Source organism: Hippocampus guttulatus, chromosome 4, assembly GCF_054856545.1.
Source record: "Hippocampus guttulatus isolate MCC_2025c chromosome 4, RoL_Hgut_1.0, whole genome shotgun sequence".
In the NCBI taxonomy this organism is placed as follows: domain Eukaryota; kingdom Metazoa; phylum Chordata; class Actinopteri; order Syngnathiformes; family Syngnathidae; genus Hippocampus; species Hippocampus guttulatus.
Window position 1 is genome coordinate 20,254,304 of NC_141264.1, and position 24,657 is coordinate 20,278,960.

At 42.9% G+C, this 24,657-nt stretch overlaps 1 protein-coding gene across 8 annotated transcripts; it reads right to left on the bottom strand.

Moving 5' to 3' along the window:
* Nucleotides 1-268: 268 nt before the first annotated feature.
* On the bottom strand, nucleotides 269-24,601 carry cnot1 (CCR4-NOT transcription complex, subunit 1). Of its 8 annotated transcripts, none has more exons than XM_086108632.1 (49): nucleotides 24,490-24,601; nucleotides 21,957-22,254; nucleotides 21,760-21,867; nucleotides 20,669-20,761; nucleotides 20,456-20,524; nucleotides 20,280-20,334; nucleotides 19,973-20,176; nucleotides 18,681-18,849; nucleotides 18,468-18,594; nucleotides 18,281-18,391; nucleotides 17,389-17,559; nucleotides 17,111-17,238; nucleotides 16,762-17,002; nucleotides 15,987-16,106; nucleotides 15,681-15,803; nucleotides 15,447-15,598; nucleotides 15,200-15,350; nucleotides 14,568-14,769; nucleotides 14,304-14,429; nucleotides 13,170-13,294; nucleotides 12,743-13,029; nucleotides 12,589-12,667; nucleotides 11,587-11,826; nucleotides 10,714-10,854; nucleotides 10,460-10,639; nucleotides 10,265-10,381; nucleotides 10,035-10,145; nucleotides 9,884-9,961; nucleotides 9,502-9,679; nucleotides 9,232-9,386; nucleotides 8,654-8,950; nucleotides 8,412-8,552; nucleotides 7,593-7,697; nucleotides 7,382-7,501; nucleotides 7,094-7,288; nucleotides 6,311-6,453; nucleotides 6,054-6,162; nucleotides 5,239-5,408; nucleotides 4,477-4,708; nucleotides 4,154-4,402; nucleotides 3,655-3,818; nucleotides 3,438-3,555; nucleotides 3,257-3,358; nucleotides 2,727-2,900; nucleotides 2,446-2,595; nucleotides 2,195-2,375; nucleotides 1,986-2,118; nucleotides 1,698-1,832; nucleotides 269-1,184 (listed from the first exon to the last, which is right to left on the bottom strand). In XM_086108632.1, the coding sequence occupies exons 2-49, from the start codon at nucleotides 22,056-22,058 to the stop codon at nucleotides 1,106-1,108; spliced, it is 7,140 nt and encodes a 2,379-aa protein (XP_085964758.1). In that variant the 5' UTR covers nucleotides 22,059-22,254; nucleotides 24,490-24,601; the 3' UTR covers nucleotides 269-1,105. The 8 variants fall into 8 exon arrangements, with proteins under 8 accessions (XP_085964758.1, XP_085964751.1, XP_085964757.1 ...); XM_086108625.1 differs by having other exon boundaries at nucleotides 11,587-11,835; nucleotides 14,289-14,429; nucleotides 14,556-14,769; XM_086108631.1 differs by having other exon boundaries at nucleotides 20,669-20,767.
* Between the last annotated feature and the right edge of the window lie 56 nt (nucleotides 24,602-24,657).

Below are 24,657 nucleotides of genomic sequence, written 5' to 3' on the forward strand. Positions count from 1 at the left end.
CCCTATCCCCCGCGAATGGTGGGTGTCCACTGCAATTCCAAGTGTTTACAAAACAGTTAATCATAACATGTACATGATATGCTGTATATTTGCATATGCCTTTGAGAGCTGGAGGCCTGATGGGGTCGCATTTGCCAATCAGCCGTGGCTGACAGTAGCTCCCGAGTGATACACATGATAGTACATTACACTACATAGCTATACTAGATCACCCCAATCTCCATAGTAGTATTTTATAGACAAAATGTGACGAAGATACATTACAATCCTGATTTGCAGTCTGAATGCTTTATTAACTGTATGTACGCATACTGCAATTAAGTAGCAAGAACTAAAGGCAAACTAGAAAGGACTACAAAATACACATGGACCAATACATTTACAAAACATTCAAAATGTTACAAAATGGGCTGTATTGGTCCTTCTGTTGTTCTTCAATTTGAATCTTTGTACAAATTGTCAACATATAAGGTCAACCATTTTCACTTTGCACAATTTTACAAGAACCAGGGAGAGAGACGTGTCCGTACCACCCGTCAGTAAACCATCAGTAAAGCATCTCCATCCGACACCACAAACACGAGCCCCTCCCCCGGGAGTTGAAATTTCATCTTCAGGTCCATTTAAGGACAGGAAAAAAAATAAAATAAAATAAAGCAAAACGTTTTTTCTTCAATTATTTTTAGCTTTCAGCCTCAGAGCAAACAAGGTGAAGGGCAAAAAGGATTTGTGAGAGGGAAGCAAACCAAAAACTTTGGTAAAGTGAAATTATGTTCAGATATTTTTTTCCGTCTTTTTTTTTAACGTCAGTATACAATTGTTGCGACATGTTCCCCACTCTCCACTTATCGACTTTCCCTTCCCCCCATTATTTACATCAAAGCGTCAAAAAAGTAAACAGCATTTCTCACATCCATTATTTCCTCCCAGAAACGGCTCGAAAAGGGATGAAAAAAAAATGTAAATCTTCAGAACCTGGAGCAGTAGTCCTTATGTCCACATTTCTCAACAAAGACTGTGGTTGCCAGTTTATCCAGTGCTGCCAACAGTGAAGGGGGAGGTGCGTACGTCTCTCTCGAAGGCTACGAGCTGTATGTGAGCCAGGCTAGCTGGCGCCGGTTCCTTCCATCACCTGCTGGGCCTGCTTCTGACCCATGCAGCACTGAGCCACCGACTGGAACAACCTGATTGAGGACAGGGGAACATTGTCAACACATCAAAGCCAACAAGCAGAGCTGGGAAGTATCCAAGTACAGTGGGACCTCGATTTCATGCCCCTTGAGCCATTGGACAGAAAATAGTGTCTAGTCCATTGCGTTTTAAGTGAACCCTTCTAAAGCAGCTGTTTAAGTCTGGTAGTTTCAGAATTGGCCATAATTGGTGCAGCACCAGTAAACAGCGCTGTGGCAGCATCAATAGAGAGAGTGGTGCTCACTTATAGATAAGGGCTCATATGTATAATATATAGGCTTACAATAGACTTGAGCGGGCTAAAAAAAACACCATGCCAACATGTCAACCATTTTGGCAGGGGCAATGACCCCCCCCCCCCCCCCCCCCAAAAGTAATGGACATTTGGTCAGCACTGGTGTAGACACGCAGCTCAAATCATACATTCCTTTGTGATCACGGTCATACCTTTAAGTACAATGTGGCCCTCGCCAAAAACCAGTTTGACACCCCGAGACTAAACCTACTTTTCAATCTCCGGGGCACAGTGCACAAAGTCATGGCTCCAGAACTTGAAAGCGGGATTCTTGATGAGCTCGATGAAAGTGATGAGGAGACCCCACGGGTGGGGCCGGTTCACAATCAGCCGCTCCAACAGGACCCTGTGTAAAAGGATGCGTTTTAGCAGTTGCATTTGTTCTGTGACCAAACCCACAACTATTTACTCAGATATCAAGTGAATTATCTCCATTGAAATGCAATTCATCATTTAATGATGTGATCGTGCCTGCACACGAGAGAGGAGCCGAACTGACCTGGTGATCTGCTCCTGGATGGCCTCAGTGTTTGCCTCGGCAAACAAATAGAGCATAGTGCAGCTGAAGTAATGTGTGTGGCTGTTCGGGTAGCGCAGCTGATTGGCAATGGCGTTCAAGAACAAATAACGTCCTGAAAAGCAGCACATACGTGTTTCAGTGTCATCTTTAAGACTGCCCAGTCATGTGCGTGCACCCAGCCAAGTTACCCTCTGTGTCCAGGTCCACAGCCAGGTTCTGGAAGATGTCCATGTGTGCAGAGTGGGTGATGGTGCTCATGGAGGGCGTGCTGCCCTTGTTGTGGATGTGCGCGATGGCCTGGGTGCCCACGTACAACACTAAAGCGTTGATCAGCTGGATGTTGTAGCGGTTTCCTGGCTCGTTCGAAACCTGACAGACAAACAGATTTTAGATTTCTAACAGCCCCTTCCCAATGAGGGTGGGGCAGGGGGAACACTACCTGTAGATTGCTGCGCAACTCTGAAAGGAAAGTGACTGGCGAACGTGTTTTAAGATATGAGTCCAGATCCTTCTTGAACTGGGAAGGCATCACAGCTGTGAAGTTGGTGAGGATGCGAGGAGCGATGTTGATCTCACTCAGCATGTCCACCTGCACGACATCACAGACACCCAGCAAATGCAGGCAAAAAGATCGTTATGGTGGTTAAAGTCAACTCGTCTGTAAACCCCTAGTGTGCAACCGTTATCGGTCTGTCGTCTGCATGTGGCAGCGCCTTCTACCTTGAGATTGGGAGTGAAAGGGTCAGGAAGCCTCATATTGCGCGGAAAGGCACTCAGAATGAGGTTGCGCAGCTGAATGCAGTTGGGTGGGATCACGTCACAGAACCCATAATGGTAATCGCACAAGAACTCTGGGAAGTCGTGCAACAGGACCAGCAGTACCCTCAGTGTGCCCTGAAAAGAAAATTAAAACAATTAGGGGTGTGGGAATCTGCTAACTTGGCTACACAAATATTTGGTTGACAAATGTATGCCTCAAAACTATAATTAATCATTTGTAAACTGTATTTGGGCCACTCTGAAGCATATTTGGCCACTGTCCATGTTTACCACACGGACGCACGCATTCAGTCAATGAGAACTGACTGCCAGTGAGAAATACTGAGAACGACAACAGACTGCCAAAAAAATAAAATAAACGACAGGATGATGGAGTCTAAATAGGATTGTTAGCGACAGCCCTAAAACCAACACAAATCAAGAAACCATTGTGGAAATGAGATGAACACAAAGAGGAACAGAAAGCACACCTTGTAGAGGATTTGCATAGGTTTGTTGAGCTCTACATTCCTCAGGAAAGGTGCCAGGTACTTGAAGAGATCAATGAGTAACTGCGCATACATCGGCCAACCCTGGGAGACAACGAAACATTGAGACTCCAATGATGTTTGCCATTCATTCATCTGCACTGCGGAAACATGGGAAGCTAACCTTCTGCTGTGGCGTGTGTGCAAGCATGCGGGCGATGAAAATGCGATGAGAGATCAGTTCAAGCCACGCGTACACAAAACCTGGTGCCTTGGTGGGTCTCAGGATGTGGAAGGTGTTGCTTAAAAGAAAGAAGGCACGGTCAATTTCAGTAAAACAATCTTCCAAAGATGAGAGAGAGAGAGCCTCCTGCTAAGGCAGCTGTAGACGCCTGTCTTACCAGAAGGCGGTGAGCGTCTGGAAGTTGATGGTCTCCAGGACGTGCTCGGGGGCGTTCAGCTCCAAAAGCAGCATGATGAAAATGCGATGGTAGGGCAGCTGCTGGAATTCAGTTTGACGCACATCATGATCCTGGATCAAAACCCCAACAACGATTCCCAGCACCTAATGGAGGAATGCAGAAGGTGCAGTTGTGGGGAGCAAAAATTGATTATCTCCCATTACGTGAGGAAGCTCCTGTGTAAATTCATAATCCAGGGAGGTCCTCAGTTGATGACATGAGTGACATACGAGGGTACGAACAGGCATATGCAGTGTGGTATGAATAACACGATCACGCAACAAGATACACTCGAGTAGTGCCGAACTTGATGAAAGCAATTAACTGCCTGAGCCCATTCATACACATTTCGACTTAAAAAAAGTTTGGTTATGCTGCTGCAATTGGAACAGAACTCAATTGGAAACCTAGGACCACCCGCCACATGTACACAATGTACCTTGTTGAGGAGGTTGATCTTGGTCACAGTGTTGGAAGCTTCTCCAGAATGCTTGACAAGCAGGGCTATGAGTCGAACAAAGGCGTCCAGGTTGTGGTAGCACTTGGCTCTGATGATGGCTGCGCTGGCTGTTGGGTTGTGCTGCTGTTCAGCCTGTGCACGGTAACTGATCTCCACACACATCTCGGTACACAACCGGAAAAAGCGCGTGATCAGGTCATCCGTCTTCAGAATACCTTGCTGGTGCATCTGAGTGGCAAAAGGTCAGAGACTATAAAGTCATAATAGTGGTTATCTTTGCTTTTCAAAGAGTTGCTGAATACCTGGCCGACAAAGGCAGAGAATGCTTTGGTGCTGTCCCGGCCCGCAGCAGCCGAGTGGTACAGGTTGACCCATTCCCTCAAGAGATACTCTGCCTTCTCTCGTAAGCCGGGAGGATCGTCGTACTCCGAAGCCTGGGAGATCCCAGAGTGCATCATGAAGTTTGGACCACCGTGGGCCCGGTCAATCATGGCCTCGTAGTTGGAGCGGACAACATCCATCAACTGTGGAAGCCTGGGCAAAAACATTGAACGTTTTGAAATACAAAGCAAGATGCTGAAACTTGAGCTTGCCATGTACTAAAACACATGTAAACAGTGACTCTCCTTTTATCAGGGGGAATACGCATCAGTCCCACACAAAACACGGGAAGAGAACCAAACTTTGCATATTTAGCAAAGCACAGAATTAAGTCTGATGTGTAAGGTCAATTATACAACTTCATACAACTACTATTTTCGCACACGGAGCAGCAATACATACAAATAGAGCAAACTGTGATACTTCAGCACATCACACTGCTCTGTTGTGACAACTAATATTAAAATGACAAAATGTGGTACTGTATGGCACTGAAAGGGTCTCAAAACTTTTACACTATTCATTGCAATTCAATGAAGGCACTCAACTCAGGTAAATCCAGACTTGCTTGTATAATGTAAAGGCCAACATGAAAACAATCGCCTTATTAATTTGTCATTTTGTGGCGCCATGAAAGCCGACCCGATATAACAGGTTCACTGTATTCCAACCGTGTCATTTACCCTTCTGGTGCATTTGCTCGAGAGTGTGCACAGGTCCTCATTAAAGTCTCAATGGTGTGCAAGAGGTCCGCTTCGGTGACATGACTGACACTGCGCTCATCCACCAGCAGCAGCTTCACTAACTGCATCGCAAACGCCACAGCCATGTAGTGAAGTCCATTCTCCATCGACTGAAAGCCAACAACCACGGAACAATTTGTTAACTTTAAGGGGCACCGCACACTGGTTTTGCCGCAATTCAAAACCCGGGTTATTAATGAGCAAGACACAGCCACACGCAATGCACCGCTAAGCGATAGAAGTAGAGTACACTTGTTTCAAAACAGTACTTAACCATATTTATAATTTTATAGGTACCATGAAAGAAATTGTGAAGCTTGTGGTAAAAACATAGTATACGCGAGCAGCATACATACTGTACCAGTTACAAATGAATGTGAGCGAGCCTTGCCTTTCAAGGAATTCACATTTTTTCGTCTAAATGCTAACGCAGCTCCTCTTTCTGTAGCAACCTGCGTTTTCCTTGACTGACAGTCCACTTCATGGATTTAAAAAATAATGATACGGTACTACATAGTATGAGGAGCCTCAGAACAGAATAAAGACTCATGACACACATTACAAGGATTTCTTGTGCTAGAGCGCCCCAGGGCGAGGGGCCAACTGTCATTTTTTTGCGGTGGTTGGGTCCTAGTCAGAGTCGGAAGCATCATGCGGTGTGTGGCCACACTAAGATTTTGGAATCCCAAATCAAGACCTAGTACAACCTCTTCAACATTTGCAGTGAGACAATTCTATGTGGAGGTTTGTTGTACCTGGGCCAGGTGTAGATCATACTGCTGCATATTAACAAGATGGTTTCGGATCAAAAGCTCCACCGCCTCAACATTGTACTTGTACTCATCCCGGCACTCAATTAGACACCTGTCAATAAAAAACAAAATCAAACAAGTGCTTTACTGTGTTAGATTGTGGTGGGCATAAATTATGTTTCCATTCTTTGCCATAACAACAGAAAACTGTCGTAACAAGGATCGCCTGTATTTCCAAACTGAAATGACCATACACTCACCTGGTGATCTGTTTGTTGCACCACTGCGGTCCGTATGCACGCCCATCCTGGAGGGCTTTAAGAACCAGCAGGTGGCACTCCCGATACCGGAGAAGCAAGTCATTATCAGCCCCGCTTGTGGCATCCAGTAGACCTTCCACAGCCTTCAAAAGGAGAGGAAACATGGTATTAGGCAACATTGAATTCTAGATCCAAGTCTCACACCACATTACAACTATGGGTTCAGCAGGCCGGTGAGCAGAAAAGTGTTTCCCCCAGTTATAATCAGGGTTCACCTAACGGAGCCCTGCTGCATTGTAGCTTATTTTTGTGGCCCACATCCACTGGTCTAGAACGAAAATGTCAGTTATAGCAGAGAAACCCACGGTTTATACCTGCGCACGCACTTTTATGATCATCCAGTGCTTTAAGCACCACCTCTGGCCATCAGTAGGGATACAGTAGAAAATAAGTTATGCGTGTAAACGATGGTTCTACAAATCCTGGATGAACGTGTTTTTGCAAGAATATTAACGGACTGCGCTAACGGTATGGCGTGCCAATACAGGCTGCCTGGTGTGCTTCACCGGTTGGTCACAAGTAACTTTGTTGGTATTAAATCTTGGATTGCACATGCGTAAATTATCATTCTATTTAACAACTATTTACAGTAATATAGTGACAGTAATGAAAAAAAAATTGAGAATTTCCACCCATTGCAGGTGGGTCTGGAACATATCTGCCGCAATAACTTGAGAACTTTTAAAAATTGTCTCTGCTACCAAAGAAAGCCTCAAGTCTTACCTTCTGCAGCAGTCCAAGAGCTGCAATACCGTCCCTGGAGTTTCTTGCCAATGCCACAGCCTCCAGCAGGCTGCGCAGGGCTTGGGTCAGGGGATTCATGGAAAGCGCCTGAGGGATGGCGTGAAGATGCTGTTCCAAGTCTGCCATGCACTTGTCATAGATTTGGGCAACATCATCTGTGGCCCAGGCTTGTTGCTGATGACAAAGATAATTGCAAGAAACCATCACACTACTTTGTGATGTTAAGGAGCATTTTGTGCACATTTACTTGACAAAAGAAATACATACCTTCATTGGTTGAGCAAGGAAACCAGTTGGTTGAGAAAGATCATTACTGGGTAAGAAACCAGGAACATTCCTTGCAAACTCCTCATACACTGCTAGCTGCTTGGGGTCGACTCCTCCCACCTGAAAAACAAAGACATTGAACATGAATGGTGAGTTAGGTGGATGTATAACTAAATTACTATTAAAATGAAGTCATCAGTTGAACATTTACTTTTAGTCTTATCTGCTCTGGCATACGTTCGGCCTGGTAAGTCAGAACAACTGGATCACAGTAACGCCGTCCTTCTTGACGTGCATGCTTCCTCAACTCAAATTCCTGGATGACAAGGGATATACAAGTTGATTAGAAATAGACAGAGTGCACCAAAGGTAAGCTCACTTTTTAATGAACTTCTGGGAAGAAAAGTATGAAAACAAGGAAGGAAAAATTATGAAGGAAACAAAGAATAGTAAGTGATGGAGGAGACGAGAAATGTCTCAAAATAAGGCTGGAGGAAGGAGCTGCCTCACTCCATCATGTAAAAGAAATTAAAAAAAATTTAAACCATGACCCTTTGATATTGAAACCATAATTTTTCAATGTACACTGTAGATATAATTTAATAAAAGCATTTTGAGTGTACACCCAAAATCTTCGCATCCATCTACACTTCGCTGCGTAAACACTATCATATAATTTCATGGTAAAGCTATGTTTGAAATTCCATAAGAATTTGGAATTTGACCAAAAGTGTTTTGGGATCATATGTTGTAGGCTATTTATAATGTCAAATATGCTTATGCAGTAGGAAAATATACTCATTTTTAGGACATTTTAAATCATTTGCAGAAATTTGCGGTCGGGCTCCTTCCCTTTGCTCCTACAAATAGCAGGGCTCCGTTGTATACAAATTTTTGGCTCACCATGTATGTATACACTGATGGAAAAAAAAAAGGTAGAATTAATTTGTGGTTGGTAGTAAGAAAAAAAAAAACTGTCTCGTTAGGTCAAAGCCACAGATGCTTGAATGTGACCTTCCCAAGCCCTTACCGTGGCAAGCCTCTTGTCCATTTCAGGGCCAGCCTTCTCTACCGCCGTCTTCTGAATAAAGCAACATGCTAGTTCACAGTTCTCCTGAGAAACCCTGGCTGCAGCCTCTTCCATCATTTCCCTCTGCTGTGGAGTTGGTGCCTGACAAAAAAACAACCCAAAAAAAACAAAAAACAACAAAAGGTGAAACATTTGAGTACTTTGTCAAAGAAGGTAGGCTGAAGCAGCAGAACTAAGTTTACCCGCAGCGCAGCCGCAAAACTGTTCTTGAGATTAGCAGCAATGCTGACGAGCAGGGGCTCCCGGCAGGTGATCATGGCCATGCCGGCAGTCAGGTTCCTCATCATGTGGTGGGCCGCCACACGCATGCGGGACTCCTCCGAATCTAGCGCGAAGTCCTTCCGAATGATTTGCTCGCATGTCGTCATTGCGATTTTGATAGAGCGGTCAACCACCGGGTGCACCAGCTCCTGGACAGCACGCTCAACTGATTGCCTCACACACTGCTTCAACTGAGGATGGGCTTGTAGAAGAGGGATCTAAAGAGAAAAAGAAAGTGAGGGAACATCGAGAAAATTAGTAGCAATTCCCTTAATCAACCTGGACTATAATATACAGGGTGATTGAGAATTAACTGCCCATTTTAAAATAAATATACTACAATTAATGGAGAATTGAAATTACAACACCCCAAAATATTCAAAAAACCCTAACAAACATTCAAACACTCTCTCCAAAATACGGGGAGGAAAATGGAACCTCCCAACCCCGCACAAAAAAATAATGTGTGTGTGCTTGACCCAATTCAACCAATACTTACGTTGGCATTTATGTTAATGTGTGGTGCCAGGCCTGCCAGGGCATACACATTGATGTCGTGATAACTGAACTGTGGGGTGGGGGGCCCCGTGGTTGTGCAAGGAGCGGTGGTGGCAGCTGGAGTGGAGGGCGGCGCTGAAAACGGAACAAAGTCTCCTGTTGGTCACAAAAAAGTCTATTTAATATCAGGGAAAAAAAGAAGAAAAAATACAGGCAAACAGAAAACACGTTTTACAATAACACATTAACTTGTGTCGAAATACAGATTGACCTGATGTGGAAACTGGGAGCATTTCGTCCGGAGGCTTTGCTTCTTTCTTTGGTGCCGACAGCTGCTCCTCAAGACTCTTAAGTTTGTCTTTGTCCTTCAACAGGTTCCCCGGCTTTAGGTCATTGATGTCCAGAGACAAGTTCTTACAAAGAACTTCAATCTCAAATTTCAGGTTAAGCTGCAATTAAACACAAACGTCATCCCGTCTTCAGTGTTTTCAGGTTAAGTGTGATGCTGCCAATTAATGTTAACATTGCAAAAAAACAGCCACATTTTTTTCAAGCAGTTTTTTAAAAAAAATGCCCAAGACATTTGTGCAATGATATTCAAGACTCAAAATGACTCAAATGTTTCTTTAGGCTTCCAATACCAGTAAAATTACCTTGAGGTCATGTTCCTGATGTAGCTCTGCAAGAACATTCATGATGGCCATGGTCCAAGGATTCTGAGGCCTGAAAACCTACAAGAGTGAAAACAAACCATAAAGTTGCAGGCCTGGGCTGCGGTGATCTTTCTCAATCCATGATGCTTACCATGCTTCGTAGGCTGGACTCCAAAACTTTGGCCACAAAGGGAACCACATAAAGTAGCTCCTGTTGGCCTTTCACATAAGCTTCCAGTAGCAGCGACTTTATTTCCAGATCCTGGAAAAGTTATGGGAGGAAAGATTGAGCCATTTCAAATAACTGGGGCAAGGGGAATATAAAGTTATTTTAAAATCCAACTGAGCTATCAAGGGATCAAAGATGTTAACACATCTTACTGTGTAAAGAATAGGCTTGTTTTTGGCCAGTGTAATCATGCCCAGCCAGTGACCAAGGTTCTTCAGCAATGATCGATCAGAGAAATTGGCAGCAGCCTTGTCAGATGTCAACAAAACCTAAATGGAGAAGAGGAGGTGGCTTATAGAGTAGGCAGCAAAACAGTATTTCCAGGAGAGATCCCACAAATATCCAACCTTAATGTTCCTGTACGTCTCTGTGAGGACCATTTTGACAAACTCGGGATTCTTGAGCGTGTCCAGAAAATTGGAGTAGAGACTATGGAAATTGGGCTCAATGCTGACACGCTTCATCACCAGATATTGAGACACCCACGGCATGAACTCTTCCTTCACAGTCTCTTTCAACTCCTCGACCTAATTAAAACAGAGTATTAGAACAGCTTCTCTTCATAGGCTGCATGGCAAGTTGATATTTTCACCACATTTACCTTTTGTGTCATGTTTGACTGAGAAAGGTTATTGAAGATGAAAGCAATCTTCTCCTGGACATTGTCCAGGGGTTCGACAATCCTTTCCGTTTGGTCAGTGGCCACCAGTAGAGTGTCAATATTTGTAGTGTTTATGGAGGGCTGTGAAGGAATACAAGGTGCAGCTTAGTTTACCTTACAAATTTTGTAATGAAGATTCATGAGTTTTTCCAGAATATAGGCACGGCCGAATTTTAAAGTCAGGCGACGCAAGTCTTGGTACACGACTGAGTGCCACAACTTGTAGGGCAGCACAGAGGTCTTTCAGAAAAGACACAACGTAAGTGTATGTCCCTTTAGTTTAATACGTACAGGACCACATTTGCCACTTAAAATTCACGGTTTTCACAAACCAGATAAGTGTGATGGCATACTGTGTTTGAATGTGTTGCTGCTTCACGTGTGTGTGTGTGTGTGTGTGTGTGTTAAGTAGCAGTGATTTATAATGACCCTAGCATCCATGCTAAATTCTGTGACGTTTATCATGTTTGGCTTAAGATAGGGGGACTTTTGTCAGATAAAATTACGGTATATGGTTTGGTTGTACATTTTGGTGTTTAAAACTAGAGTTAAAAATGTATTTTTTACAGAAAACTTCAACCGGGAGTTTCAAATAAACACCTTAATGCAAGCACGTTGTACCAGTTATTTGAAGAATTGCGCGATTGAGTCTTATCACTTCCTCCAAATTATGTTACAGGCATCTCCCATTTCTTGACAGCGAGAGTAATGGGCAATGAATACTTTAAGGGTGTTTTACAAGTTTCTGTTTTTACAACTAAATGTGTTTAAAGCGTGGTGGTGGGGGGTCACTTGTTCACTGTTCAAACTCACAGGCACATCCTTCTTGAAGCTGCTGGGTGTTGGCCTTGTGATGGTCGTGGTCTTCGCGGCCGTGGTTGTGGTCGTAGTGGTCGTGACAAGGGTACTCGTCTGCCCCGGTTGTGGTGCTTTTGGAACACCGGGCTGCTGTGTTTGGGCTTGAACCTGTGCCAGCGCCAGACTCCCTGGGGTGGTGATGGAGCCTTGCATCTTCACCGGGGGGTCCCGTGACTGTTGGCCATACTCAATATACTGCACACACAGGATATTGGAAGATGCAGAGCGTAGGATTTAATCTGTCAGTAGCCTCTCCCTGGAGACAATGCTAGGGCATCTAGTAGAGCTGAACGATTAGAAAATACTGAATTGTGACTTTTGGAAAAAGCCCGTGGGCTACTCATGCAGTCCTTAGAAGAAAAACGTGTCCTGGCTGACGTCACCGATTTCAGTTTTTTTTTGAAGCGTGTGCATTCTGTCACTGTTCGCTATCCTACCTCCTAATTTGCTGTTCATAGCCGGCCTCTGTCTGCTGAAAAGCGGTTCTAGACAGTCTTCTCTGAAAAAGGTATTGTACAACAAAGCACTTTTTCTGGGGTTTGGATTAGTTACTTAAATGGGAGATTCTGCACCCTGGGAGGATAATGTTTACACCTGCCAGCGAGCATGCGCAGCTCGTAGTAGCTTGAGCCTCAGAGCAATGCATTAGTGCGAAGTGTTCTCTCCAGTTCACAAGCAGCAGCTTGGAACTGATGGGTGTGCATGAGCCATCACGAGTAGCACATGCCTCTTCTGACTGATGAGTTCGGAGTGAGTGTGAGAGAATAGTTGACACAATAGATTCTGGGTCAATAAGGAGTGCCACAAAATAATCATAATTTAAAAAAACAAAACAACTAACGATTATGTGGTCACACTGTCTGGAATCGCGCTTTCAATCAAAAAATACGATTAATCGTTCAGCCCTAGCATCTGGACTTAAAAATGCTTTGAGCTAAATTAAGGAAACCTGGTTACCTCTTGTAAATGGTGGGGGAACTGCAAAAAATGACCGATTGATGCAAGATGTTGACAATACTGGGGATAGTCCTTCAATCTAAAAATCACATGGGATTTAACAATTTTAGCCATACAGAAAAACACCTGTTGAATTAAGCATAAATTTCAATACCTGTTTTTGAATCGGTCTAGGGCAGCAATTCCAAAGTAATACATTTTGGATCCATACGGTTTTCTTAAGGCTTCAAGCACATATCTGAGTGCAAGCCCGAGAGCCATGTAGGTGACAAGACCCTTTTCAATGATGCCACCAAACAGGCAGGCTGTGATGTGCAACTCCTTGTCTGGATATTGTGGGAAGAAGCGGTACTCCTCAAACAAGTTCCGAAGCATACAGTTGAACACTTCCCGTTCCCTCTTGATGGTGGAATCTTTGAATCGCTGCAGCATCTCTAGAACCTGTAGGATGATAGTTTTGCTGTGACATATCCATGTTAATCATTGCTGTTATAGTCCAGGCAAATAAGTTACACCTCAACAGCCAGCATACTCGATGTATATAACGCACAATTCACAAGAGAATGCATTTAGCTACTTACTTCATCAACAGACATCGTCGGGTGAGGTGGGTGGTTGTAGATGCGCTGGAAGTAACTGTTGGCTTCATCATCTATCTCCTTGCTAAAGTGCTGGTTTGCCTCGGGCCAAACCTGAGAAAGGTCAGCTGGGAGGAGAATTGTACAGACTTGAGACAATTTACAGGAGGGCAATGATTTCATACAAGCAAAGCGTAAGCCATGTAATTTTGTCTTGTGTGGAAAGTCACATGTACAAAGGTGCATCATAATGAATTATATCAATATATGATATTATGAAGTGTGGGTCTAGCACCACTCATGGTGCGCCGACTCCTAGAGGTACGCAAAAGAGTCAGGAAACTTAATGTTTAAATAAACTGCATACTTTACAGTGGCTTGAATTTTTCTTTTAATCCAGTACATTTGTTAAAAAAAAAATCCAGCCACGCATCAAATCAGTCTTTCTTACTTCCATCTCAAAAACACCCGAGTCTGGCCCTCACTCTCAAACCCAGCTGCTAAAACACTTATCCACGCCACCATCTCAACCTTGACTGCAGTAAAAGTGTCTCGTTCGTCACCCTTGGTTTCTTGAAAAGCATCACTATAATTTGAAATTGTTAATAAGTTGTAGCTCCTTTTGCATGAATTACTGTAACATAAGTACCGGTAGTCTACATTCTTAAATATTCTAATTTTGTGAGATCATCATTGTATTTTAAAATACTTTAACATCTATGCGTTTAATGAATCTAAATACCGATTTCACCTGTTGACTTGAACTACTGAATGAACTTTTCCTGTCTAATTTACTGAGATGCACCTGTACACTTACAGATTCACAAGGATTAAAAAGTAAAATAACTAAAGTGGGGCTGTCAGCTGAAGCAGACAAGGAATGGAAGACTGGACTGTATTTCCTCTACAAAATATTTGAAAGGTTAAATGGCATTTCAGGGGCAGGGGTGACATGTCCAAAACATAAGACAGATTGTTCTTATATGACATTTGTCAACAAAATAATGGCCCTCTAAAATATAGGTTTGCAAATGCAGTAATAATGTGACAATTGCAGAGGAAATACAGTGCTGAGCAGCGCGGGGCGAGGCTCTCAGTCACACCACTACCACCGCCACTTACAGGCCTTCATCTTACTCTGCTGGAAGGTAGGTGGGTTCAGGCTCGGTGTGCTCATCTTTCTGGTGCTGAATGGATCAGTGCTTACTGCTGGCATTCCAAGACTAGAACCAATACCAGTGCCGATCCCTGAGCCCAAGGGACCTGGAAAGAATCATCAGAGATTTCATTTCATGATCTCCTCGAACTGTCAACCTAGTGGCGTTAAAAAAATCTGAAATTTACTTCCATTGTGGATATTAAAGGAAAACGCTTTAAAAACCACAGTACCAGAGTCCATACCAGGGAGCTGCGAGGACAAGCTGCCAATACCGCCAAATGGTGTGCTTGGATTGGTGTTTGAGAGAGGTGGGAATGCCTTTGCTGGCGACTGGGGATTGTTGAAAGCTGAACTAAGGGAGGTGGGGAAACCCTGCATGCTCTGAGTGTGGGAGGTGGCTGTGCCGCCCAGGTTCAAGGAGCCCATGCCAGTAAGAGGGTCCGTCTAATGGAAGCAAAAGAAGGAATGTTGGATTGAGAATGAGGCAGGAAGTTGTTCAGCTAATAGAGTATAATAGTTTTATTTCAAAAACAGTGTTTCCTTCGTTGCGTCACTGCGCGAGTTAAACTCTAAACCGACCTATGATAGGTGAAAATCTGTGATGGGAAATTTAAAATTTTTTTGGGGGCGGGGGGCGACTTCCCCTTTAAAAGGACACTTATCTCTCACAACTTTAAAAGCCTGTGCAATGGCTGATATGCAGCTTCTTCCGGGAAAAATTGGCGTGGAATTCTTATTCATCAATATACGCAGTGTTACAAGGAAATTGAGGCAGTATAATATGTCGTTACTCGGTACGGAGAGGTGACAAAGCAATTTTGTACAGCGTGATGGTTGTGCCACAGATGTACCGTATGTGTCAAAGTTAAGATACCTGAACAGGAGAAATGGCATCCTGGCTGCTGGTGCTGGGGGCCCGACCTTTAGGCATGACTCCAGGTGGTGGCTGACGGGCTTTGTTCATCACGTTGCTGCAGTTGGCAACCATGGTCAGGATTGTTTCCGACAGTTCTTGCGAAACACTCCTGAGGGATAGGTAACAACAATTTCAGTTGGAAATGTTGCACTCAAAAGAACCTTTTTAAGCAAAGTGCAACACTGAACTACAGGAGGCCCCTCACCCAGCACATGACTGAAGACAGGCCAGCATGGTGGCTAAGGTCTCTGGAGGCAACTGAGAACTTTTAGGCTGGTCCTTGTCTGGGGCCAAACCCCCCATAATGGATGGGCATCGCCTCTTAAGGAATGTGACGCAAGCTTGGATAAAAGGTTCCTGATTCAGGAAATAAATAAATAAATAATACTTCCGTATAGATTCCAACTGGTGTGCTTGAGACATTTACATAGAGACATACCCCGTGCTCTCTAATTTTGTCAGTCAGCCATTTATCAAGTTTGAGGTATTCACGGCGAGAGGCAAGTGCAGCAAGGTCAATAACAAAGGCAAACGGAGTACCATTCAGCAGCATCGAGAGAGACTGCAGAACAAACAAAATCATACTGGCATGTGGGTTAGGCATTACAAAACAATCACAAACATAACTGTCCATTAGCCTTCCATTAAATAAAAGGAAGCTTCTACATATTTATAGTATTATAATAAAAAACAAACAATATTGTGCCATATTCTGTATCAATGCTTTTGGTGTCTTTTGACAAACCTTCAAGTCTTGGGCCACATCCAGGATGCGAGACAACTTGGCTTGGTCATACTGCTCACCTCTCATATACCACTCTGCCATTGAATGCATAATTAACTGACGGATGGAAGGAGACTGTCCCTGGAAAAAAAAAAAGCAATCAGATTTAGTACAATGTTTACAATAAATAAATAAAAGTGCAGCATTTTGTTCTTCCTCGAATACCCTCTTATTTCCGTGAACGCTGTGAGGGAGAAGAAGTCAAGCTAACCGCAGCAACGATTGGTCATGCTATTCATGGCAGTAACACGCCGCTAATGTGGTGAGAAGGCCAATTTCAAAATAAACATTAGCTTACCAAAAAATACGGACATCAATTCTTCAGTATGGTTTTATTTTGAGTTGTTCCCGGCAGCATTTCATTGCGGACAGGCCGACTTTACTCATCGTCCAAACTGTATTTGGGCAGTTTGTATTTATATCAGCGTCACAAACTGTTGCTATCGACGCCAACAACACATCGCCATCTTGAAATAATGTTCAATCACTGAATAAGGGTGCAAAGTTTAAGTGTGTTTTATGCATATGGGAAGTGCAAAACGCTTTTTTTATGGTGGCAATAGCATGGATTTTCACCTACTGCATGTGGATCTTAAACCTATCAACCAGCGATAGAGGTTCACTGTATTCCAGACGAGCCAAAAGGATAAGGGACGAGAAGTATAACTATACATCTTGATTTGTGGACATCAGGTATCCGTAACAATAATTGACCAAGATACGTTTAATGACCAACCTGTCCATGCCAGGCATAGTGCAGGATGATAGCAGAGTTAGGGTGGTTGCCCAGAAAGATTGGCATCAGGGTAGAGATGAGCTCATGGCGCAGTGTATGCCAAGATGTGGAGATCTGCAGCAATGCCATAACAAGCATATCCGGGCAGTGCTTGATGGGGAAGCTGAAGAGTTGCTTCACCTGCTCGTACTGGCCAACCTCTGATAGCCTCAGCAGGCTTTCCACCAAATCCAGACTTTTCCTATGATGAGTTCAGAAGTTTCAGGCACATGTGTGATATGCACTAAGTTTGTGGCTTGGGCGTTCCATGATATTAGGACACATGTCTCAAAATGGACCAATTCCATACCATGTTGCAATCTCCCTGTTGTCATCCTCCGGTGGTGCTTTAAGGATGTCGATTGCTACTGTGTGGCAAGGGTACTCAGCGAAGCAGAACACTTCAGGGCTCATAAGAGAGTGCTGAATGAATGATAACTGGAAAACAACAACATAGGCGTTTAGAGATTGGTAGTCAACATTTTTACATGTTTAATATGATAGATCCATTACATCTGCAACAAATTATCCATATTGTGGTAAACGTGACATGTAAAACTACACAAGTTAACCTTGCTGTAATGTTACCTGTCCTTCTGCGTGTTTCCATGGCCGATATATGAGATCAACAGGAAAGACCTCCATGCCCAAACCCCGTTGAATGCCATACACCACTATGTGCAGGCCCTTACTGTCCCGGATTAGGAATCCTGCATGATCCAGTTCGTATGTCACCTCTTTGAAGTTCAGGTTTGGATTCTACAGGATTGACATGATCAAAGTGAGTATTGGCTGGAGGTGAAACATTAATAACAGTCAGAAAAACAACAACCACTCATTATTGCAATAAATAAGTCTTCATATTTGACTTGTCTGATTTTTATGAGTGCGATGCCAAAGGTCGGATGTGGCTAACACTGGCCCTACAGCATGTCAAATACTGGGAACTCCTTTACTCGCACACTCCGTCTCCATCCACAGGTGTTTAATCGCGTTAGTATGCACAATATCATCTTAATGCAAGAGTCGAGTGCTCAATTATTTGAATGGAGTTATGCCACGCTTTCGTTCAGCTTGACTATGCCGCACGTGTGCGCATTCTTCTTCCATCGTTGGTATAAGCAGCTTCTTCTGCGTTGGTTTAACTGCTGCTTCTTCGTGTTTGGAGTTGGCTGCAAGCTGACTACGACATGCAAAATGCTGCAGTCGGAGTTTGATTTTTTTTTTCTCTATCGAACATTTTATCGATGGGATTTTCTATTGATATCGATCCTGTGTCTGTCAGGATAGATTATATTGAACTATCAAGCAACCCTATTAAAGGATATTGTACCGTTTCATGTTTAACATGTTTGATTGCTATTCCATTTATTAGTTATTTTAAATTCGATGACTGGGACTGTTATTAATCAATATAAAACCGCTAATTTAATGTTATGTACCTTTATTCGAAGCATGGTATCTAAGAGTGGTGACTTACCACTTCCTTAACCACATCGATGAGCACCTCAACATTCCACGTGTGTGCTTGTGAGCTGTCATTCTTATCCTTCCCATCACTCCAGATGCCACTTCCAGGTGCAGAGATTGACTAAGAGAGAATAGAAATCGCGCTTGAACCTATAGAAATATTGTGGAGACAAAATGCATACAACCAACTGACTCACCTGTAGGGGGATACCATCAGTTAGGCCAGAGTGGGTACGAGCCATCATGCCCAGGACCCTGGCTACCTGGCTGGCTGTCACCTCCCTCACCCCATACTGGAGGATTATGTTTCTGCACTCGTCCAGACTGAGTAGAAAGGACAAACGGATCAGTACTGACAACAAAGGGGAGCACACAACTTTGGTACCAACTCAAGCCGAGAGCAAAAATACCTGGCACAGAAGCCATAGCCTACTTCCTGCATGAATTCTGCAAGAGAACTCTCCATTATGGTCTTGGCTAACTCCCCGGAGTCAGGCAGGATCCTATCCATGAGAATGTCCCGTTTTTCAGGGTACAAAAGTGGTGCGAGCACCACAGGGCAGCGCTCCTGCGGGAAATCTGAAACATAAACAAAGATGACAGTCAATATTACCATCCCCAGTGGCGGGCCTTCTCTGTTAGCCTAAACACTATCAGAAGCACAACAGCATTAAACTTTTTCATAACATTCCCGGAAGTCTGTTATTTTCACTTTGCATTATTTTTCTTGGATGCACATTTTACTAGCCAGTCAGATTTCAGCATCTATATACCGCCACATCACTCCCAATCTCATATGTCCAAGGCCTTCAGAATAAGTAGTGCAATAGACATTAACAGAGGAACGCTCTCTAAACTATCAGATTTCAAATTTTACGACACGAACCCACAGCGCTGACTCTCAATGATGTCTAAAACTTTCAATGCGTGTATTTCCTGATCAAAGCAAGCCAAAATTTAGCTAGTAAAATATTTCGTGGTAGGGGTGTTTTTTAAGACGATTCACTACACATCTCAATGCATGGAATGAGATACGATCCATAAATGGTTGATTTTAAAGTGGAACGATTCGGCTCAATTCAGTGGAATTAGAATTTGATATGTTACAAGTCAGTCAGATTGTATGATGCAGTAAGTTTCTTATCGGCATTTTACAATATGAATGAATTTGTCAATTGGTTAATGTAGATGTGGCGTTTCTTTCCAAGTTAGAGCTCTCACAAAAAGACGATTCGATAAGTTACTCGATTTATATATACAAGTGGAACAATGATTTGATGCACCCATCTTTTAAATCAAAGCTGTATTTTTCAGATTCAACTCTTTTGTTACACCCCTATTCAGTAGCCATCGGCACATTAATACATGCAATAAACAGTATCTCTTGAAAGATGTACTTAAAATATATATTTCTGTCATTGTATTATATAAATTGATACTGAACTACTCCAAATGATGTGTGTGCCAGATACAGTACGTGCTGCAAAACTTGTACTGATGGGTTCTATCAATGCAATGACAAAGTGGTGTATCAAGAGGTGGGCTGCCGGATAGATCCCCACTGAAGGCCCAGGTACCAAATGCAAGGCCCATCACTGACCATTTAAACAAAAATTATATGAATTTCAAGCGACATACTGTATGTTTAATGGTTGACATCTGAACTTTGAGGACCTGTCCCAGATCGCAGGATTCAACTTACCTCGGCAAAGTGTCTTCAAGAAGGCGTCAATCTGCTCCTGTCCGACCCCACTGGCTCCCTTCTGGCCAAACAACAAATGGGAGAGCAGCAGGTGCAAGACCTCTATAGCGATGTCCTGGAAGCCACCTTCTTGATTTCCGCCAAGATCTGCGTCAATGTATGACCGCAAGAGGTCGGGGAGCTTCTGCTTTATGAACTGTGCAGCTGTGGAAGTTTAAGAAAAAAAGTCAGGACACAAATATATGATTTTTTAAAATGTTTTTTTTTTTAAAGCAGCACTTTTAAATCAAGCTCTAGAACTGCTTACCAAATCCCCGGAGGTCAGTGTTGCAAGAGTTGAGCAGTGCAAGGCCAAATATCACCTAGAATGTAAATGATTGCAAGGAACTTTCAAAAAGCACTTTCGCCCATTTCAGAATACTGTACATTTTTTGATTTATTATTTTGGCCCACTAACTGCAGCAGTAGGATTGAGTGGCTTACCTCTTGAACCTTGCTGAGCTTAAGAACTTTACTGAGTTGAGTGAATAAGTGGGCAGATGGTTTCAAACTCTGAAATAAAACTCATGTCAATTTCTCATTTACTACTGAATATGACAAGAAAAATTGCTGTAAACAAACTATACAAACACTTTGCACTGTTTTATGAATATTAATGTAATTTCAGGTGGTGTTACGTCAAAAACTGCTCCATACCTTTTGGTAGTGCAGGGGATTGTCGATGGCGTAGCACAGAGTCGAGATAAAGTTGGGCTTTGATATCAGTGACACACACTCCTGGATCAGAAACTGTGTCTTGGCCAAGTTGGAAATACAACATGCCGGGGAGGAGACCGCAAAGAGAATAAAGGCATATGAAGGACAACGAAGGGAAAGGTGTCAAAAGAATCAATGAGATGGTAAAAAGTAGTCTGCACAACATATTCTATATCCATAGCCACAATCTGCACAAAGTGTGTGAAAGGAGAATGAATTAAGGGTGATTTAATTAGCCCTGAAAAGACTATTTTAACAGTCAGTCAGATGTCTCTTGGAAAAAAATTATTGCGAAATCTATGCTAACCATGTATGCTAAAAGTTTTATGTTGAGAGGGAAGAAATTTCATCTGTGCTGTATGTTACACATACGTACAGCACATTTGACAATAATGTTGTATTCAATGAAATTAAATTCAAAGTCATAATCAAATACTGTTCCACCAGATGACAGAGGTTTAATCTGTATATCCACTTTTTTTATGAATCGTTTTGCTCAGTGGTGTGCCGTGAATTTTTTCAGATGCAAAATGTGTCTTGGCTCAATAAAGGTTGGGACAAACTGCTTCGTGGCAACTGGATTCACTTTTCAGACACTGCATTGCAAACGATTGACTGCATTGATGGATTTAGTGGACTCCTACTGTGGATGGAAGCATACCATGCCAACAGGGACCCCAAAGTAATTGCGGACTACCGGTACTTCATGAAGACAGTGATGTGTGTCGGAGGCTGTCCACAGCATCACACACATTTGCTAACATTTACATTTCAAACTCCTCATACTCCTATCAATGTGATCTTGGTGTGCCAAAATAATAGTGTTTCATTTAACTATTGCAATATTACACTTCGACCTTGAAAAAGTGACTTGTAAGTGCCCTATGTGATATTTCCAAGATGATAACTTTAATTTTGTACTATAATTTTTTTATTCTTTTGAGAGTGGCCATAACTCTACTTTGCAATATTTAGTGTCAGGCTGACATAAATAGGGGAAATTCAATGGTTTCTGATTTTTTTTTAATTACCTGGTGAAAATCCTTGCCGCTGCTTTTACCATCGCCACTAAAATCCACATGTGAGAAAAGACAGCGAAGTAGATGCCTGTCTGCCTCAGGACCGTGACGATTTACAATCTGGAAAAAGGCCCAGCGATTTATTAACGCTACACCTTCACAGACTACATGCTTGTTGATGTCAAAGTGTTTCTTTTAAAAACACTCACATGCTGTATTTCTTGCTGGCTGGCTCTGTAGTTTTTCTTTGTCAAATTGTCCACCAGATAGCTGATTTGAGACAAAGCCAGCGAGAGCGAATCAAGATTCATTGCTGGTTGGGGCGGAAGCAGGCGGCCGAGCACGGCGCAAAATCACCATTATTCCCCTTTAGTCACTTCAGTGATAGGTTACTTTTTCTCCCCCCCCCCCTAAAAGGTGTTAAAAAAATGGTGACGTCCAAATGAGGTTTTCTGTCAGTGGCTCCCGGTCCCAAGTAGTCTTTCAGTTTAAAATAAGGTTCAGCATCTGCAAGGAAGAGATTTAAAAATTAATAATGAGGCTATAACATATGCAATATAAAACAAGTATGTTTATGAATTCTCCATTGCTTCCATACTGGTCAATAGGTGCAAAGTAAAAACTCCAGATTTGTAATTTTTCTGTATAACAGAAAACCAATTTGCTGCAAAACACAACTATTCACATTCAATTGGGTATTTTGCCATAAGGTGCCCCCCCCCCCCCCCCCGCAAAGGTGCCATTCACGGAGCAGCAGCTAGCCTTGGCCTCCGGCTGTTAGCTGGTTGATTTGACAGTGAACAGACATGTGACGAACGGTTCTAGTAGAGGAAGACAGGTAAATACTGCTTGTGGGGGCGACATCAGAGAGAGCAGGGTGGTAACATTCAAGATGATGCGAAGAAAGGTCCGGATTAATTTAGGAAATAATGGAAGTCAACAGCTGATCAGTTGCTAACGGGTAGTTGCTTTACATAAGGTGCAGTGACCAACTGAAGCAATGCAGTCATTACCACTACATTTAAAAATTAGATGATCTATGTATCCCTGACTAAATGCCATAATATGGGTAAAAGGAATTTAAAATTGGTCTTTTTATCAAACGGTGACAGTCTGACAGTCACACAAGTGTCCTTCTAGTTGTGATGCATTTTCTCCACTAAACCAAATTATCAGTAAGCTATTTATTTCCACGGGTAATGTTTACAGAAGGGTGTGAAATGATCAACATTTGGATGGGTACGATTAGGGCTCAAATTATCATGATAGGCAATTACAAACGTTTTTTTTAAGGGAGAGGCAGGCCTTATTGGCAAATATATTACTTTTCTCACCGGATCTTGGCCCGAAACAGCCATCAATAGCGTGTATTTACCAACTCCTTGTCATGCCAAAATAGGATAGGCTTTTTGAGGCCTTTGGGCATGACATCTGAAATTGTTCCATTTAGCAGATTTCAACGTACATTAATGTGACATTTAACAGGTCGGGCACATGAATCTGGAGATCTACGACACAAAGTTTGGTGGCTATCTAATTCAGCACGGGAACTAAACCCCCAAAACGAGGCTGTAGATTGTTCACACTAGGCCTCGGTTGAGCTAAAACAAGAGGCAGAATCGACAGCTCCTTCCAGATAACACACCTCTATTTTTCCCATAATTAAAAGGTACGCAGACAACAAAAAACATACGAACGTTCACATAATAGACAGGTGGAGACGCTATCCCGCACAGGGACAAAAACAATCAAACAAAAAACAAAAAAACACCACAATGAAACAAAGGACAAGTGCATGGAGGGAGCAAATGCTCCGCGAGCCATAAACAAGCAATCGAAATGCTGCTGTAATTGATTATCCAAGTGTCCAATTGGCGTCCTAATTTCATACATATGATATAAATTCGAGACGGTTGACTGCTCTATTCAACATTTAATCGAGATTTCTAGAAGTTGGGTTTGTTTCCTAGCGTCGTGTATAGAGCATATCTAGCCGTCGAAGCTAACAGCATATTATAACGTGACCTGACTTTTAGCCGATTACCTTTAACATAAAGAGCTCGTTTAACTAATTTAGCAGTATAACACAGCGACAAAAACGGCCACCGACATTTAAAAAGCCAATTAATGTCGTACATATAGGAAAGTGTTTAGTAAAGCACAGTCCAGCGGTCCTTCACGCTACTATACTGAAGCTAACCGTGCTAGTATCCCAGGCCCAAAACAGGGTTAGCATTGTTTGCTGCAAACTTTTGATGAAATAACTCTTTAATATACAACTGTACTGGGATCTTATTCGTAATTAGGTCAAGAAAATCTGACTTACACATTGGCAGTCAACTATAGAAACAATCCCTATGGATTGGCATACGATAGCATTAGCCTTGTTAGCTCATCTCCAACGAGACCCGTCTAGTCTACGGAACTGCAATCACTTGAGATGCAAGCATCTCGTATCCAACAAATGTATGCGACCTCGACTCTAATTGCACTAAATATTAAAGTGGAGTTTGTACAAGGTACAGATTCATCACATACGAAAATTAAACACGAGCAACTGTCAACCTCAGTAATTTGATCGTTTTGATCATTTATGACAGCTGGTTCCAGTAAATAGTCCATCCCCGACGCTGGTGGCTAACCGCCGTCCTGTTGATTTCAAATCGCTCCAGTACGCGTTAAAATCAACCTGAACCCGCGCGAGAAAAGGACATGTCAGGAGGCATTTGGTCCAAATCTCACCGTGCTTCGACGAGGGTGATTCAGTAGCTCATTCCTCCTTCGTTCTCTCCAAACAAACTTGGGCGAAATGGAAGAGGATCGCGGCGCCTTCAAGTGCAGTTTGATTTTCAAAATAAAATGGCGACTGTCACCGTCGCGGCGCGCTCTCGACGCAAGAAGAGTGCGCGA

What these genes read in the sequence shown, in the direction of transcription:
- cnot1 (XM_086108624.1), bottom strand. Translation starts at nt 22,058, where the DNA reads ATGAATCTTGATTCGCTCTCGCTGGCTTTGTCTCAAATCAGCTATCTG. An exon ending in ATCCCCTGCACTACCAAAAG is followed by an intron (nt 20,525 to 20,668) that starts GTATGGAGCAGT and finishes GTTTTATTTCAG; the next exon opens with AGTTTGAAACCATCTGCCCA. An exon ending in CTTTCACTCCCAATCTCAAG is followed by an intron (nt 2,596 to 2,726) that starts GTAGAAGGCGCT and finishes GATGTCGTGCAG; the next exon opens with GTGGACATGCTGAGTGAGAT.